Source organism: Lepidochelys kempii, chromosome 1, assembly GCF_965140265.1.
Source record: "Lepidochelys kempii isolate rLepKem1 chromosome 1, rLepKem1.hap2, whole genome shotgun sequence".
NCBI lineage: Eukaryota > Metazoa > Chordata > Testudines > Cheloniidae > Lepidochelys > Lepidochelys kempii.
In genome coordinates, this window is record NC_133256.1 from 252,531,425 (window position 1) to 252,547,977 (window position 16,553).

Consider the following 16,553-nt stretch of genomic DNA (forward strand, 5'->3'; position numbering starts at 1 on the left):
GCCCGCCACTAGATGGAACAGAACACTATACCCAGGAGGTGTGTGGGTTACATACTTCCCCTAGCTGAGGAAGCCCGTCCCGAGTTTCAGGAACTTCCCAGTTGAAATCCCAGAGCCCCCACTTGTAACGCCAACAGACCCCAGTCGTCAGCGGGCGGGATCGAACCTGGGACCTTTGGAGCTTAGTGCATGAGCTAAAAGACATATGCCTGTCTCTCTAAGTGGTCTCAGTGCCACTAGATGGGACAGAACACCACACCCAGGAGGTATGTGGGTTACACTAAAAAACCCAGAATAAATCTTTAGAGGTTTGTCTGAAAAGAACTGCTAGAAAAACCTAATGTTGAACTGGTTGGTTTGTGTGTTGTTTTAATTACTTTTTCTGTGGACTCCCTAGCACTGGGTTTTCCATCTGGAGGTCCTGCTTCCTTAAGCTGCAGCCCTAGATGCCAGTTCAAGGGCCACTTTCATGAGTGTGGTATAATTACTGAGATAAACAGAAGGAAAGAAGTCTGCATTTTGAGACCTTAGTCACCATGTTCCCACATTCTAGGCTTCTCAACAGAAAAGTGGATGTATACTCTCCTCATAGCAGCCAACCTTATAGTCCATCACCATAATTAGCACTCATTGCAATCGGGAGCAAAGTCAAGAATGTAGAACACACGGACCTCTTATCCCTAGAGGTAGAATTCCTAGCAAGTATTAAAGTACAAGAGGAGAGGTTTGAGTTATCTATGTGCACTGTAGCTCCTCTGTGGGGAAAGTGTTATTAGCCTGGTATTATTTGAGTACAAAAATTCACTTTTAAGATAAATAAATTCACAATATATTTCTAAAGGGGAGGAAACTCACTAGCGAAATAGGTGTTTGAAGAAATCATATCCTTTTCCGTTATGTAAAAGATAAAACTGTGTCTCCGTAGCTTTCTCTTTCCTCTCACTTCAGCAAAGGTTGAGTAAGTATAGTGGAGGAGATAAACAGTCTTCCAGCAAACATGTCTTGATTTTGCAGGGATTTTTTTTCGAAGCACGCTCTGTGCCAGAGCCTAAACTTTATTAATATAGTGTGATGAGGTGAACTGTATTGTGAATCAGTAGTTGCTGAATTAGAATTTGTCTATTTGAATGTGCATATTCAAACGTAACAATTTTTTTTTCAAGTGAAGTGGTGTTTGCGAGAAAGGTCTCCTCTGTAGAGAAAAACAAGTGACCAAGGAACGTGAAAGCCCTTCCTATATTAGAACAGTTATGAGGAATGGGGGCTGCTAAACACACTATTTTATTGCTAGTCGTCTTTTAAAAAAATGGCACAGGAACATTCAAACGTACGTTTCTTCTGGGAATCTATTGATGTCGGCTAGTATAATAGCTAGATTCTGTGGCTGTTGGATTGAGAGAGATAGTTTAGAAAACCTCAAACCTTACAAGTGGGGGATCAAGGAGCAACATTCTCAAATTGTGAATGGAGCTCCATCCAGCCTTCCACACAGGAAAGTTGTTATGCAGGAACCTCAAAGGAGAGTTTATCCAAATTGTGGGGGTAGGGAATATGTGATTTTTGGAAGATAAAGTCTCGCTGTCTATTCTAAGGGTGTAAATGCAGATTTGGTATTACCTCCCACACTATAACTTTCAAGCTGAATCTAAATGGAAATGTGAAGTCTTGAAGGCTATTCCTTGATGCAATTGAAAATCTCTGTTTGGGAAACAGATCTGAAACAGAGTGGAAAATAATGATTCCTAACTCAGGATTGAGTTTACTGGTGGGATATGGGACAGAAACTTGTTTTATGAGCCACACTCTGTGTGAGAGTGTGTGTGTGTGGCAGGCAACGTGTCTTAATTTCCAGTGTAGTTGAAATAAGTTTCATTAGTGATAGTTGCTTATGTTTACAAAATGCCACAGTATTGAATTATTCCATTTCCTGCAAACTTTTTTCTTCATAGCTAGACAATGTCCGATATCAATTCAAAGGATTGCCATAACATATTTGACATACATACTTATTCCAATCTACTTCATTTTAAGTTCTCTTTCAATGTTCCTAACACATTTAAGATTTCTCTTGGTGGCTTTCATAATGTAAAACAAGCCCCATTCTACAGTCCTCACTCAGGCTCAACTCCCCACTGATTTAAGTGGGGATCTTTGAGTCAAAACTGCATGTTTGATCCTGTGATATCAACATTTTTCTCAAACCTTTTCGATTACAGGTAAAAGAGTTTCATTTCCGTGCCAAGTGCATCTACACAGCAGTGATGGTCCGCAGGGTAATTCTGGCCCAAGGAGAAAACAAAGTAGATGACAGAGACTATTATGGAAACAAGCGATTGGAATTGGCTGGACAGGTGGGTCCCCACTCTGGGGCTGTGTGATTTTTGTTTGTGTTTTCTTTTTACTTAAAAAAAAGATGTAGATGTGGGGGAACCTGTTGAGTTTGATTTCCTCCTCCTTGACTTTTCTAAAGTTTAAACATGTGCTTAAGTATAGATATGCTTTCCCTAAATTGGGTCTTAAACAATAGAAAACATTTGAAGTAAGATTCTCACCCTCACTCTGCCCCTTTACACCTGGGAATAGGGTTGGAGCAGTGTAAGGGGGCCCTAATAGCCCCAGGTCTGGCTGTAGGAGAACTCTCTTGGTACACATACTGCAGAAGACCCCTGTAAGGGCTGTCTTCTGAGGATCCCCTGGCAAGCTGTGGTGTAGGGGTTGGGACCGGAGGCAGGAGAGCACATCAGGGATGTGCTGCAGGCCTGCAGAGATTTGGGGCAGTACTGCAGCTCTTAGAACTGCCCCAGCAGGTTGCCGTAACTTAGACCAGCCCCTTGGGTTGTCTGAGTTATGCCGGGGGTTTCTCCATCCCCAGGAGCAGCTCAGATTGGGAAGGTGCAAAGATGGCTTAAAGCAACCTTAGCTCCCCTCCCTCTGGGCTGCAAACTCTGTGCTGCATGTCCTTGCATGCTCCTGATAAAAGGGGTGTGTTGTCTATATGTCTGTCAGTTTAGGGCACTGATCACTTTAGTTACCAAGGCCCTAGTATAACTTACATTATTTTACATTTTATTATTTAGTTATGATGAGGAAGTAATTTAGATTGAGGTTGGACTTCATTGCTTGACTCAGTACAAATTAAAACTGTGTATTCAGATATATAATAGCATTTAAGGATTGCACGTGTTTTTATGTTGTACTACCTCTGTATCTTCTTAGACCATACATGAAGAATTTAGACTGATGTACATAATGAGGCAAACTGGAAAAATTGTGTCACACACACACACGGCATCCACTTATGGATTTGTGGTTTTAGGCACACAGCAGTGCCCTGTGCTCTTTATGCCGACCCAGAACATGACACTCAGACCTCAAAAATTCAAAGTTACCATTATCCCCACCCACCCTCACCCCTTACAAGTGCTTTAGAGTAAAAACACAAACAACAAATGTGAGATAACCAGGAAATGCAGAGTTAAGATCTGCCAGAAAAAGAGAAACAACATTTCTGAAGCACACTCAGCTATTATGGCAGTTCAAGAAGTTATCTCATGGTATCTTTCCACAGTGACATCCTGGGAGAATGCACTGAAGTTAAGATGCTTTAAAATAGAAAAACTTCGTCTCCAAAATACATATGAATGTAATCTCTGCTCCTTGAAGTCTTTAAACCACGATTTGAGGACTTCAAGAGCTCAGACATAGGTGAGAGGCTTTTCGCAGGAGTGGGTGGGTGAGATTCTGTGGCCTGCGTTGTGCAGGAGGTCAGATTAGATGATCATAATGGTCCCTTCTGACCTTAGTATCTATGAATCTGAGACAGTTTTCACACAACTTCTCTTAAGTTATCAGAGCTCAAATAAAACAACAAAAAGTTTTAACTAGTGTAAAAAATGTCCCTTTTTCAAACACCTAACAAAACTTTGCCTAACTTTCCTCCCTAACAGAATTCTTGCTGATTTTACACAAGCATGAAACAACTTCAGCCTAAAGCTAATTTTTCCCCCTGGAATATTATAATTGACCAAACGTTTTAAGATTATAATTAAAGCACCACTGCAGCCTGAACTTGTAACATTATTGCTATAGTTCTGTAGTATTGTAACCAGTAAAAGTAATCATTAATTTGCCACTATAGCCATCCTACTTAAATAAATTGAAGGTTGATTGTTTGCCTTGGTGTAATCAAATCACAGAAAACATAAATGCAACCTTTCTGCAATCTGAAACAAAAGCATTCTGGTTGCAAATGTTAAAACTGCCATAGTTGGTTAAAGTGGTGGTGTAGCCATGCTGGTCCCAGGATATTAGAGAAACAAGGTGGGTGAAGTAGTATCTTTCACTGGACCAACAGAAGCTGGTCCAATAAAAGATATTACCTCTCCCACCTTGTCTCTCTAAAAGTTGGTTAAATTAAATGGGAAGTGTTTTTTTTAATTGTAGAAGATCATTACAACAAAGGCAATGTATAGTAGTTTATTTCATCATGGATAGTTGTGCAGTGATTGCGTATATTTGTACCATTTGATTTAATGGTTCTAGTTCCCTTGGGATTTCCTAAATGATCCTTGGAAGCTGAGCATTTGACTCCCCTTTCCTCTTTCCCCCACCCCAACACATGTTAACAGCATAAACTTGATTTACCTGTACTTGGGGACTAAAACAATTAAAATAAAGCATAGGATGAGATTTCACTTTTTCTTTAAGTATGTTTTTAAATGTTTACAATTAGCAGAAGTTTGTGTAACTAAACGGGCTGAGATTTTTAAAATGCTAAATTTGTGTTTCTGGAATAAAAATCCTGTTGCTTAAAGATTTGAATTAAAAAAGAGCATTCCCGTGTGAAGAGGAAAACATAGCGGTCTAAACAATGTAAAGACATAAAAGGCATTGTGTTTATAAAAATGTGTGAAAACAATAGCTACTAATTTCACACCCCATGGGACAAGGGAGTATGAAATGTGCTTTAGCTTTAGATAACAGAGTTGTATCCACTAGCCAAGCTGGTTTACAGAGCTTTCTCTTCGTCTTTCTGCCACTAGAGGCTTGGTAGGCCAGGTGCCAGCAGAGGTGTTAGCAAAACCTACTGATTTCAGGCTTAATCTTTTCACCTACCTTTTCTCTTTCCTTAATGTGTTCATTATTTGCTGAGCATTACTCTGTTCTTTGTCCTCAGTTTTTTTTGTTTCTAATGCAGCTAGCTTTGTATGGGTGAGATATGGAACAGCACCAAAATCCGGCACCCTGGAAAGCAAGGGATTTCTACCCTGTGACAAAAGAATACCGCCTTGACTTCAGAGATTGCCTAATCCCAGCTGTTCTGATAATATAATTAAGGCTGCCTAATGTCTTTAATTTTGCAACCAGTTTGTGTGAAAAGGAGAATTTGGCATTCTAAAGGCTTAAACACTAAATAACAATCTCAAGGCGCCTAATTAGAATTCTCTGACATTAAGCTAATTGGTGAAACTGTATTTCAGCAGCTTAACTTCTTTATTAATTTTTTTTCTTAGGATTTTCAATCAATTGATGAGCTGTCAGTATTTTTTTCTTAAATATAATTTGCTCTTTAGTGCTCCTGTCTTAAGCTGGCTAAAAGGCCTTGGACTAGCTCTGAAATGTATTGAATATTATCACTGGCATTCCATCCCTTTTCTTTTAATCACTTACTCTTGACCTAAATAATGTGGTTTATTGTGAGACTTTGTTTTGCAGATATTCACTGCTCTTACAGAGAGGCTGTGAAAGTACAAAAATTAGCAAAGTGTGTAAGACTTTCAGGCTGGAAAATGTAAAGTCGGTGTACTTAGGATATAACTTTTTACCTCAAAGAAAAAGAGATTTGATTTGTGTTCATATTCACTACAGTTCCTGGCACTGGAAGATTTTAGTGGAATTGTAGTGTTTATTTTTAAATCAGCAGGTTCAGTGCAGAAAATATTTTTCTAGTTGGCTAATTAAAACATTCTGTTTTTACTGGACATTCGTTTTAAGGTATGATCAAAAGCGAATTTACATCAATGGAAATACTCTTGACTTCAGTGGACGCTGGCTCAAGCCCCTTGATCATTAGAATTGTCAGGGGGACAAACTGCAAAACTGTTTCCCTCTCACTCACGCTTCATTCTCAGTAAAGGGGTATAACTTTGAAGACTCCAGTTAAGTTTTCCTCCCTAAGAGTGTATGGTCTGTATGACTTTTAAAATTAAGTAGAATGATTTTGAGCCAAAAAGGAACTGTTGTTATGGAAGGACCAGCTGTGGCTCCATAGTCAAGGTGTGAGTTTTGCACTAAAGCCTGGTCTACACCGGGGTTTAGGTCAATGTGCCTATGGCGCTCAAGGGTATGAAAAACTCCGACCCCGGAGAGCTGTAACTATGCAAACCTTAAACCCCTGGTGTAGATGCAGCTTCGTCAATGGAAGAATATTTCCATTCACCTAGCTACCGCAGCTCAGGGAGGCAGAGTTACTACAGTGACAGAAACTCACGATAGTAACAGAAGGAGTTTATCTGTGGCATGCCATGGGGTTACAAGAGCATAGCTGTGGTGCCATTGCCAAGCTGCTGTAGCCCCCACAGTGTGTGGACAAGCCCTTAAAGCAGAGATTCAAACTTTTTCTTATGTATTTAAAAAAATATATAGTGTATCCTTCCCAAAATGATAGCACTTATTCTTTTGGATATAGAATGAATTTTGTGGGAAATTGTAAGTAAATCTGTTAATTAGTTAAAATAAATAAAAAGTGAGCCCTTTAAGAAATTTTGCACCCAGTGTCAAAATGGGTTTTTTTGGTCCCAGTTCTCGTAACAGAATAACGCAGAGGCTTCATACAGCCTCTGTAGTGATACTGTGTGGAAGTGGAGAGGGGAAGAGGAAGGAAAAAAACCTAATGACTTTAAAAATTAAACTGTTCTGGAACCACAAACACTAAAATGTCCTTATCTAGGTTATTGCCTGATTTCCCCGCAGAGTTAAGGTTGTTTAGAAGCCTCCAGAGGGGTTTAAGAGATATTTATCCAGCAGACCACTTTGTCAAGAGTTTAGTATGGTTTTACTTTTTTTTTTAATATATATATCCTCTGCTGTTGATAGGATAACATCTAGCTGCCTTCTGTAAATTACCAAGCTAATTGCACCTCTGGCCTGTCCTGGTCTCTTTGAATGCATCCCTTCTGCCCCTGCCCACCTCCCCCACCCCTGATCTCAGGCCTTGAGCTGTCTGCTTTCTCGAGGTAGAATCACAGGATTCTCACACTGTCAGATGGTGTTGGGCTATAGTCCCCTGGTGCTAACCGTGATTACCTCAGCAGGTCCAATTTAGATTCAGTACCTGCAATTTTCTTCTTTCCGGGAGCTATGACCAGTGGTGTCCAGTGACCAGACAGCCATCTTAAAACAAGGTATTGTCTGTTTAGAACCAAAGCATTTCAGAGAAAAAAGATCTTAAAACGATAAACATGCTATATGCATCTCTAGCCTACCAGAAGTCTCTTCCCCTTCCACAAGGGGAAACTGGTAGGTCTAAACTTGTTACAGACATCCCAAGACCTTTAGGGTCTGGATGGCAGTTTGTTCCCTAATCTCATAACCCAGTTCAGCATCTTTGCTTCAGGAAGTGTCTCTCTAAATCCTGCTCAGGTTTTTAATTGCCACCCACCTTGTCCCTACAGGGACCAAGTCATTTTTACCTGTTTATAGCCCTTTGATCTGTTAACTCCCAGCACTGGCAGAACAAGTCTTGCAACTTCATTGGATATAGGAGGTAGGATCCTTTAACTAAGAGCTTTCCTGTTGTCTTTCAAGTGTGTGCTGGGATGTTTTAATCTGGGAGCTACTGTCTTCTTCCTGGTGTCAGCCCTCATGCAGTTAAAGCAATATAAGTATATAATAAACATTCCACTAAACCAGTGGTTCTCAAACGGTGGGTCAGGACCCCATTTTAATGGGGTCACCAGGGCTGGCTTAGACTTGCTGGGGCTGAAGTTGAAACCCAAGCCCCACCACCCGGGGCTAAAGCTGAAGCCTGACAGGTTCAGCCCGGGGCATCAAGACTCATGTTACAGGCCCCATGCCTGGAACTGAAGCCCTTGGGCTTCAGCTTTGGTCCACCCCGCCCAGGTCCGTGGGGCTTGGGCTTTGGCCTGCCCACCCCAGGGGTGGGGCTCGGGCGTGCTTGGGCATTTGTCTCTCTCCTGGGGTCGTGTAGTAATTTTTGCTGTCAGAAGGGGTCGCGGTGCAATGAAGTTTGAGAACCCCCACGCTAAACCAATGTAGTGCCACTCTCTGTCTCAATAGCTAGGTCATATGTCATAATTTTATGAATGCTGCACAGCTGCTCCATGTTGGCCATGCCCTGTCTACTGGCTTTGTCTTCATACAAGTCATGTTGATTTACGGATGACCCATAATGAATGAAGTGTGAGGGAAGGTGGCTAAAGCACTCTTGGCAAGAATCTCACGATGACTCTGTTTTTTTTTTTTTTAAAACCTGTGATATGGTGGCTGTGCAGGATACACAAATTTTGGTCTCGGCCCTAGCATCCACAAAATCTCAGTCAGCAAATTTGCTTGCAGTCGTCACCAGTTTAGTTAATCCAAGCTGCCTTTGCTCAGGTGGAATAATGCCCCTTCCATTGTGAGGAAATTTTTATTACTTTTATGCATCAGATGGATCTGAGCTGAGTTGTTTGCTTCTCTGGATGCAGGATAAGATGTGGAGTGAACAAAAACAGTCTTCTCTGATTTGAGTTTAGGCCAGAAATGTTTGCTGAGATATTGGGGGTGTTGGGGTCCTTTTTGTATCCCTCTCTAAAGCTCATCAGAAAACACTTTTTGTTTTCTGTGGGAAATTTTGACTTTTCATTGAAAAACCGAATGTTTTCCCAGCCGAAAGACACATCTCATACAAAATTTCATTTAGTGAAAGACCCAATTTTGCATCAAAACAGTTTTGACAAATAACTGTCAGCAGCCCTGTCCGTATCCCTTTCTGGCTGGGGAAGGCAATGGCGAAGAACTGACTCTACTGCTGGTAGGTTCGGCGCTTCCCTCGGGGAGTACACATTGCCAGCCTCTCTAAATGTATAAATAAATAAGTAGTACTCAGGGTTGCTTGAACAAGCTGCAAGTGATGATGGCCCGTCTCAGGGTGCCGCTAGGAGGGCCTGATAGGGCCATATGGTAACAAAGGCATGTTGTTGGTAAGAGGGTATCATGTCATAAACAAGAGTAGTGCCTATACAAATTGCATTACTGGGAAAAGTTAACACGCCTTTCCATGGATAAGAATTTTCAGCCACACCCTTTCCAGACTATGTCTGACCCTCTGTAAGCAAGTACACAGAAAAGAGATACAAATCCCAGCAAGACCCCTGTTTTTCTCAGGACTGCAGATGAAGTAGTTTGGATGATTTCAGAAGGTAATATCATAAGCATTCCTCCACTGCAGAGAACACACTTGCCGGGTCTACAGGGCAAGACATAGAGATGTTTCTTTAGCCTATGGTGTTCAGAATTTATCTCCCTAGGCGTAAGTCTGCACTGCAGTAAAAAACCCATGGCACCGAGTCTCAAAGCCCAGGTCAGCTGACTTGGACTCACAGACCTCTGGCTATAGGGCTGTAAAACTACAGTGTAGATGCTCGTGCTGGAACCTAGGCTCAAGACTCCTCACCGTGTGGGATCTCAGAGCACGGGCTCTAGCCTGAGCCTGCTAATCTGCACTAGTTGTATAGCCCAGCTGCCTGAGCCCCGCAAGCCTGAGTCAGCTGACCCAAGCCAGCTGTGGCCATGCCTCAGGTCTTTGATTGCAGTGTAGACCAGGGGTTCTCAAACTTCGTTACATCGCAACCCCCTTCTGACAACCAATATTGCTACATGGCCCCAAGAGGGAGGACTGAATCCTGAGCCTGTCTGAGCCCTGCCGCCCCAGGCAGGGGGGCCAGAGCCCCAACCATTCTTGGGGGTGGGGGAACCAAGGGCTTCAGTCCTGTAACCTGAGGGCCCCTCCCTCCCACACACACACTCAGTGCTGAAGCCCTTGGGCTTCAGCCTTGGACGGTAGGGCTCGGGCTTTGGCCCTGGGCCCCAGCAAGGCTAATACCAGCCTTTGGCGACCCCATTAAAACAGGGTCCCGACCCACAGTTGGAGAACTGCTGTTGTAGACATACCCTCTGAGACCTTTTGTATATGGTGACCAAGATGGGAGGAAGACTTCTTCCCTGAAACACACAATCAAATAGAGAAATTGGATATTCAAAAGGAAGGTTTAAATAAATACTTCACATGTGTATATTGAAACTCAGTAGTAAAGGGGAAAGAGTGACTGCTAAGAGATGTAGTTGTACGGTGATGTAGAAACCTTAACTTTATTTACTACTTCATGTTGTTTAAATTTTCGACCTTAGGTGCTAAGTTTAAATCTAAGTGATTTTGCATTTAACATATAGAATTATTTATTTAGTAGTATTGGCTTACATAATGCTTTATAGATATAAGAAAATGTTCTCCCTGCCCTGAAGAGTTTAGTTTAGGGTGCCCAATCCTGCTGTCTTTAAAGCCTGGTGGGAGTCTTGCCCTGTATTTCAATGGGAGAAGGCATAGGGTTAAGCATTAGGATCTCACAGGATCCTAAAACTTGTAACAAGCTTGTCCTCAGCTGCTTGAGTTGTGCTTTGGGAGAACTCAGCTGTTTCAAGAAAATCACTTTTAATTGGAAACAAAAAAATAAATAAAATTCACATTGATTCCAAAGAGAGAGAGATTTTATTAAATGTCCTGGTACTCCTGAAGCACAGCCGTATTCAAATCACTCAGGCTGCTGTTGTGAAAGCTACTAGTCTTTGGACTCCTCGTTGAAATGATAACCTGTAAGTTAGACCACCTCATAGTTGTGAATTCAAATGACTTTCTGAAGTTTTCATGCTTCTATTTTTGTGTGTGATTCATCTAAGATGTCAGCAAAATGGAGGTCTGACAATGTTGATTTCAGATGTTATGATTTCCAGAGGCTTTTGACTGTGCAGAGATCATTTGCTTTGGGCAGCCTAGCTGGAGCATGTTGGTGGAAAGATGGCAGATGAGAATGGGTGGCCCTTCTTGTTGGGAGAGAAGTGAGTGACTGGCTCTGTGCTTGCAAGGGAGGAGACAGTGACATTATGTGCAGTTCAGAGGTGACCGTTATAGTTCAGTTTCATTCTTCACACACAGAAATTAAATTATGCAGTAGACTCCAGAATGTCTTAGCTGTGCTTGCTGATTACCCAGTTTATTCAACACTACAATGCTTTGTATGCTGGGAACTACCATTTTTGGCATTCAGTAGCTAGTGCATTTTTAGTCTTTCTGACATTCGAGTTGCTGTAAAACAGAATCTCAGAATAGGATTGTCAAGTTTTAGAATTTATACTGCTTGTTTGAAAAACTAATCATTGTAAACATTGACAGTGCATCATTTAATGCAAATTTAAGTATTTTGGGAAAGCACTAGTGTTTACTGGAGGAGGTTGGGAAAGCGGTGAAAACAATCAAATAGCAGAGCAAAAAAAAAAAAAAAAAACCCTTTAGAGCATCTCCATAACAGACAAAAGGCAAAAGAAATCACTGTATAATGTTAAAATACGTGGAGAGCATATATGAAGAAGAGGAGGGGTTTTGGAACCAATAAATAGCAGCAGTGTTGAATAGTTACTTTTATACCATGGCATTTTATCCCAATCCCCTTTGTAGGTAACTCGTGTACCCACCTGTAGGCTCTTCATTTTAGTGATTATATCTTTCTGTGGGTGGACAGGGTTTGGCACATTGCAGGAGCTACTTGAATATAGACAATAAATATGAAATTAGACGGAGACTTGCATAAATTGCGGATCAGTTGACCATGGCTGCAAGGCTAGGTAGCTTACAGAATAACAGGAGGTTAGATGTACATCGGAGTACCAATCTTGATCATCTCAGATCTACCCTGTCAGAAATGGGGGAAAGGAGTTTCAGCTGCAGCCGGAGGGGAAGCAGGCAGTTCCTGGCAGCTGGCCTGGAGTCACTGAAAGGAAAGAGCTTGTCCCAACTCTTTTCTGCAATAGTTGTGGTAACTGTCTGCTGCCCCTCCCTGCCTCAGTCTGACCATGCCAGCCATGCACCACCCCCAAAATCTATATTGTTAGGGTTCTTTCTAAAAGTGCTCCACGCAACAGCATCGTTCTTCCCTGCTCCCGAGGCATCCTTCGGAGGGAGGGAGAGGGGAGGAAAAAGGCCCTGCTGTTTGTACAAGTAGAATCCCTAAGAGGGTCTTTTTTTTTTCTTCCCCACCCTCTCTGAGGATGCCTGCTTGTGCAGCGGAGTCTGGGGCTGAATGTTAAGGCAGTCAAATTTCTGTATAGCCATAGTTTTAAATCTTGAAAAGTAGTTGTCAGGTGATCAGGAGAATCACACCTTAGTGGTGAAAAGAAAAGGAGTACTTGTGGCACCTTAGAGACTAACCAATTTATTTGAGCATGAGCTTTCGTGAGCTACAGCTCACTTCATCGGATGCATACCGTGGAAACTGCAGCAGACTTTATATACACACACAGAATATGAAACAATACCTCCTCCCACCCCACTGTCCTGCTGGTAATAGCTTATCTAAAGTGATCATCAAGTTGGGCCATTTCCAGCACAAATCCAGGTTTTCTCACCCTCCACCCCCCTACACACAAATTCACTCTCCTGCTGGTAATAGCCCATCCAAAGTGACAACTCTCTACACAATGTGGTTGATCAAATGAGATACAATGTCACCAGGTTGAAAAAGGATTTTAATAAATGGCTAGTGCAGCCTCAGAATTTTGAAAAGAGAAGTATGGTGAAGGAGAGAGCCTCAGACAAATAAAAAAAAGAGTAGGTGTTCTGGGCCATTTGTAGATTTGAAATTCTTTCTAATCTGGTCTTCTGTTTGCATTCTCACCAAAAAGTTAGGTACTGAATATACAGTTTTTATTTCTTTTAGTAAGATGACATTAGTAAGCATTGGTGACCTAAAATGCATCACTTTTGGTCTGTCAAAAGAAGAAATGTCACCCACTATTCACTCTAAATCCAGTTGTTTTGTGTTTGCAGCTTCTTTCCCTTCTCTTTGAAGATTTGTTCAAAAAATTTAACTCTGAAATGAAGAAGATTGCTGATCAGGTCATTCCAAAGCAGAGAGCAGCCCAGTTTGATGTAGTGAAGCATATGCGTCAAGATCAGATCACCAATGGCATGGTAAATGCCATCTCTACTGTAAGTGCTATGTTTTATTGCTGCTTGGTGGGGTTTCTCATCAGCCTGAAAGGGGGGTGGTGGCTGAGATGAATGGGGTGAGTTATTTTTGTCCTGGTGGTGCCAGTATCTTTGATCATGAAAACAAAGCTATTAATATTCTTTATAGATTCAAGTGATAAAACTCTCATGAATAAAGCTCGAAGAACTCACTAAGAGGGAGATAATGATCAACATAATACATTTATATCAATGTATACTACTTTGAAGTCCTACTGAAATAACAGTGAGAACTAAGACATTTTAAATTGTCAAAAAATATTTTGTTTACATCAGTGATTCATGGTGAGTACTTGGCACCTAGATTTATCTGATGTCAAACTGCAATATTTGTGATGGAGCTGGTTGAAAAACGCAGAAAAAACTTTGACATTGTTTTGCAAAAAAATGTCAGTCGGTTTCAAAAACTCAACTTTTCAACCAGCTCTAGTTTGTAAATTGAGTAAAACAGAGGATCAGCTATAGATCTGGATCTTTTAAAGGGACCATGCTTCTTTTTGTTCACAGGTGTTTGCAATTAAGAGTAATGATGCAGTGTACTGGTTGTACCAGGGGACTAGGACTTCTGTGTTCTCTTTCAGTCTGACATTGACTTATCATGTAACACTGGGCAAACTACTAGGTGCTTTTAAAATACTATTTGTCCAACAACTAAAGAATTAATTTTCAGTGTGTACATGTGGGTTACTCTGGAGCCCATGTATCTGTTTCCTGTTGGCTAAAAGGACCTGGGGTCAGAGGTGAACCTTATTCAGATGTACAACTCAGAAGTTCTGAACAGTTTAGAGTTGCATAGGAGAACTGATGAAAGCTGGTAACAGGATCAATTTTATAAACTTCTTAGGGTGTTTTGATCTCTAGTTTCGTGCTGTTTTCCATCTCAACAAAATCCAAGTGGGTACTTTTTATTTTTGCCAAAGCATAATGATGCAACTCCAGATCTGAACCTCAGTTTACTCAACTGTAAAATGAGGTTGCTATGAGACACACTGAGGTTTAGCTAACTGTAGTGAAGCATTTGAAATTCTCGAACTAACTAATTCTGTTTTTTAAAATAGATTAACTCAAAGTAGTCCACAGTTAACAATTAAAAAATAAATTTCAATACCTATTGCACAATCTTTGGAAGTCTTGATCTTTTTTTTCTGCTTAGAATCAGGTTGAGTTTTTCTTCAGTTTTAAAAACAAAATTGGCACTACAAATCACATGCAAAAACATCTTAGTCTGTAACTAGCAGATTCCAATTATAAAGCTCATCTTGTATTTAATTTTGAGTGTACCAAATATAGTTAAATCTTATAATGCAAATAACTAAAAAAGACTCACAGATCTGTCTTCTAAATCCTAGTGGCTTCTTCTAGCAGATGCCAGTTTTTGCATTTGGGCTGACAGAGATAAATCTGCCAACTATTCAGTATATACTATAAATTCTTCCTCCTTCCATTGTCTTAAGACTTTTTTTTTTCCACTACCACACAAGCAATTAAAAGCCATCTGCTCTGAACCATTGAAAATAATTTCCCAGGAATAATGCTCAATGTATACTCTTCAGGAAACTAAACAAGTTCTGTTTCCAAGACTGGTGTTCTACTATAACAAATCTCACCAGAAAGTTTTTAAGGATAGTCCCTGAGAACATGGAATAGCTCAGCAGATTCGTAATCACACCCACAGCATGTAGAAGAAGCCATAGCATTCCTGCTCAGGCCATCTACGTGGTGTTCAATGATGCTTACTACAGACTTTATATTTTGTTTCTCAAAAGTAAAAGAGGGAGTGGGGGAGTAAGTGGAACATGCAATAATTTTACAGGCTTAACATATTTCTATGTCTGTGTTTGCAAGCTGTTGGGACAATTAAAAAATATGTCTTAACCAGGAGTCTCTTTACTCTGAAAGACCATACTTTTCCTATTTGATACAAGAATGTTATTGCTGTACTGTTTCATCTACATTTACACACTTTCACCTGCCACTCATTTTTCTGGACAGTGTTAGGTTTGCATAGTTTCTAAAGGTCCATGCGACTCCTCAAACTAGGCTGCTTCTCCTTCATCTAAGTGTCTGCCGAGAGAATTATTCTTCTCCAGCTCAGGTGAGGATGAAGAGCAAGAATACACAGAGTGGGCTATCAAGATGAGATCCTGGAGAAGAAGAAGTAGTGACTGGATTAGTCAGAGTGACCAGAATCTGAGGTTGAGTCAATGGGACTCTTCTTCCTCTCTGTCATAGAAAGAGTGAGGAAGAAATGCATGCATTCTAAATGGCCAAAGGCTTAAGGAAGCCAAAAGGTGGAACATATGCAGTCACCCTTTCCTCAGTAAGGTTTTGCTCCTCAAACAGCTCATTTGGTGAGGAGAGGGTGTTTTCTGAATAAGAGTCTGCTAAAGATACACAGGAGTATTTCTTCCTGCCTGAGATGTTCAAGTCTGTGACACACAGGGTAAACTGAGATTGAGGAGTTGAATCCTGTAGCCACAATGTGGCTTCTGTATTGCCCAAAGTACCATGCCATGCCATTCATGTCTCTCTGGAAAACCTCATTCAGAGACTAGGAGCATCTAGAAAAGGATTGCCTAGTAGCAATACGGCAAGTTCCGTGCACGTCGGAAGGAAAATGTTGCTCCTTTTTTCTACTCAAAGTAGACGTAGGAGTGGTGGCCCACATCCAAAACTTCACTCCTGATGAAGGAGGATTTCCTCCACAAGACCTTATGGATTTAAGATTGTGCCCCACTTCAAGCTTCATCAGTTTCCACATGCTTCTCCAGGGCAGCCATTGCCTAAATTAAGGAACTGAACTAAGGTCCCAAAAGACAAAATAATCTACTGTCTGATCACCAAGTGTCCTGACCATGTCCTTCATCACAGCCAGGACAATAGCTTTGCACTTCGGAGATATGTAGGCAAAGTAGCCACAAGGTTTGGCTCAATCTGCTGGACAGTGAGAAAATGAATAACATAGTAACAACTCTAACTTTAAGAAGCCCAACAAACCACACACTGAAATGATTTCAGGGAACTAGGTCCTAAACTAAGTAAAGAATTTCTTTTGCTAGCATCTACTGAAAGAGTTCCCCAGAAAGGACACATGTTTCAACAGAGGGCAATCCTGAGGAAGATACAGCAGAGAAGGATATGTATGCCATATTTCCAACCAGCTAGTCCTATAGCAGACTGCGTGATGACAGCCAGGGTAAACAGACCTACCTAATTAGTGGCGGAATCTTTCTTTTCAAAATGGAATGGAACA

The 16,553-nt window shown here is 41.1% G+C and overlaps 1 protein-coding gene across 3 annotated transcripts in view; it reads left to right on the forward strand.

Moving 5' to 3' along the window:
• POLR3B (RNA polymerase III subunit B) overlaps positions 1 to 16,553 on the forward strand; it is a 122,418-nt gene that overhangs the window by 32,856 nt on the left and 73,009 nt on the right. For all 3 annotated transcript variants that reach the window (XM_073324285.1, XM_073324294.1, XM_073324277.1), the window contains exons 12-13: positions 2,217 to 2,351; positions 13,100 to 13,261. In XM_073324285.1, coding sequence (XP_073180386.1) covers positions 2,217 to 2,351; positions 13,100 to 13,261 — 297 coding nt within the window. The remainder of the gene's footprint in view (positions 1 to 2,216; positions 2,352 to 13,099; positions 13,262 to 16,553) is intronic.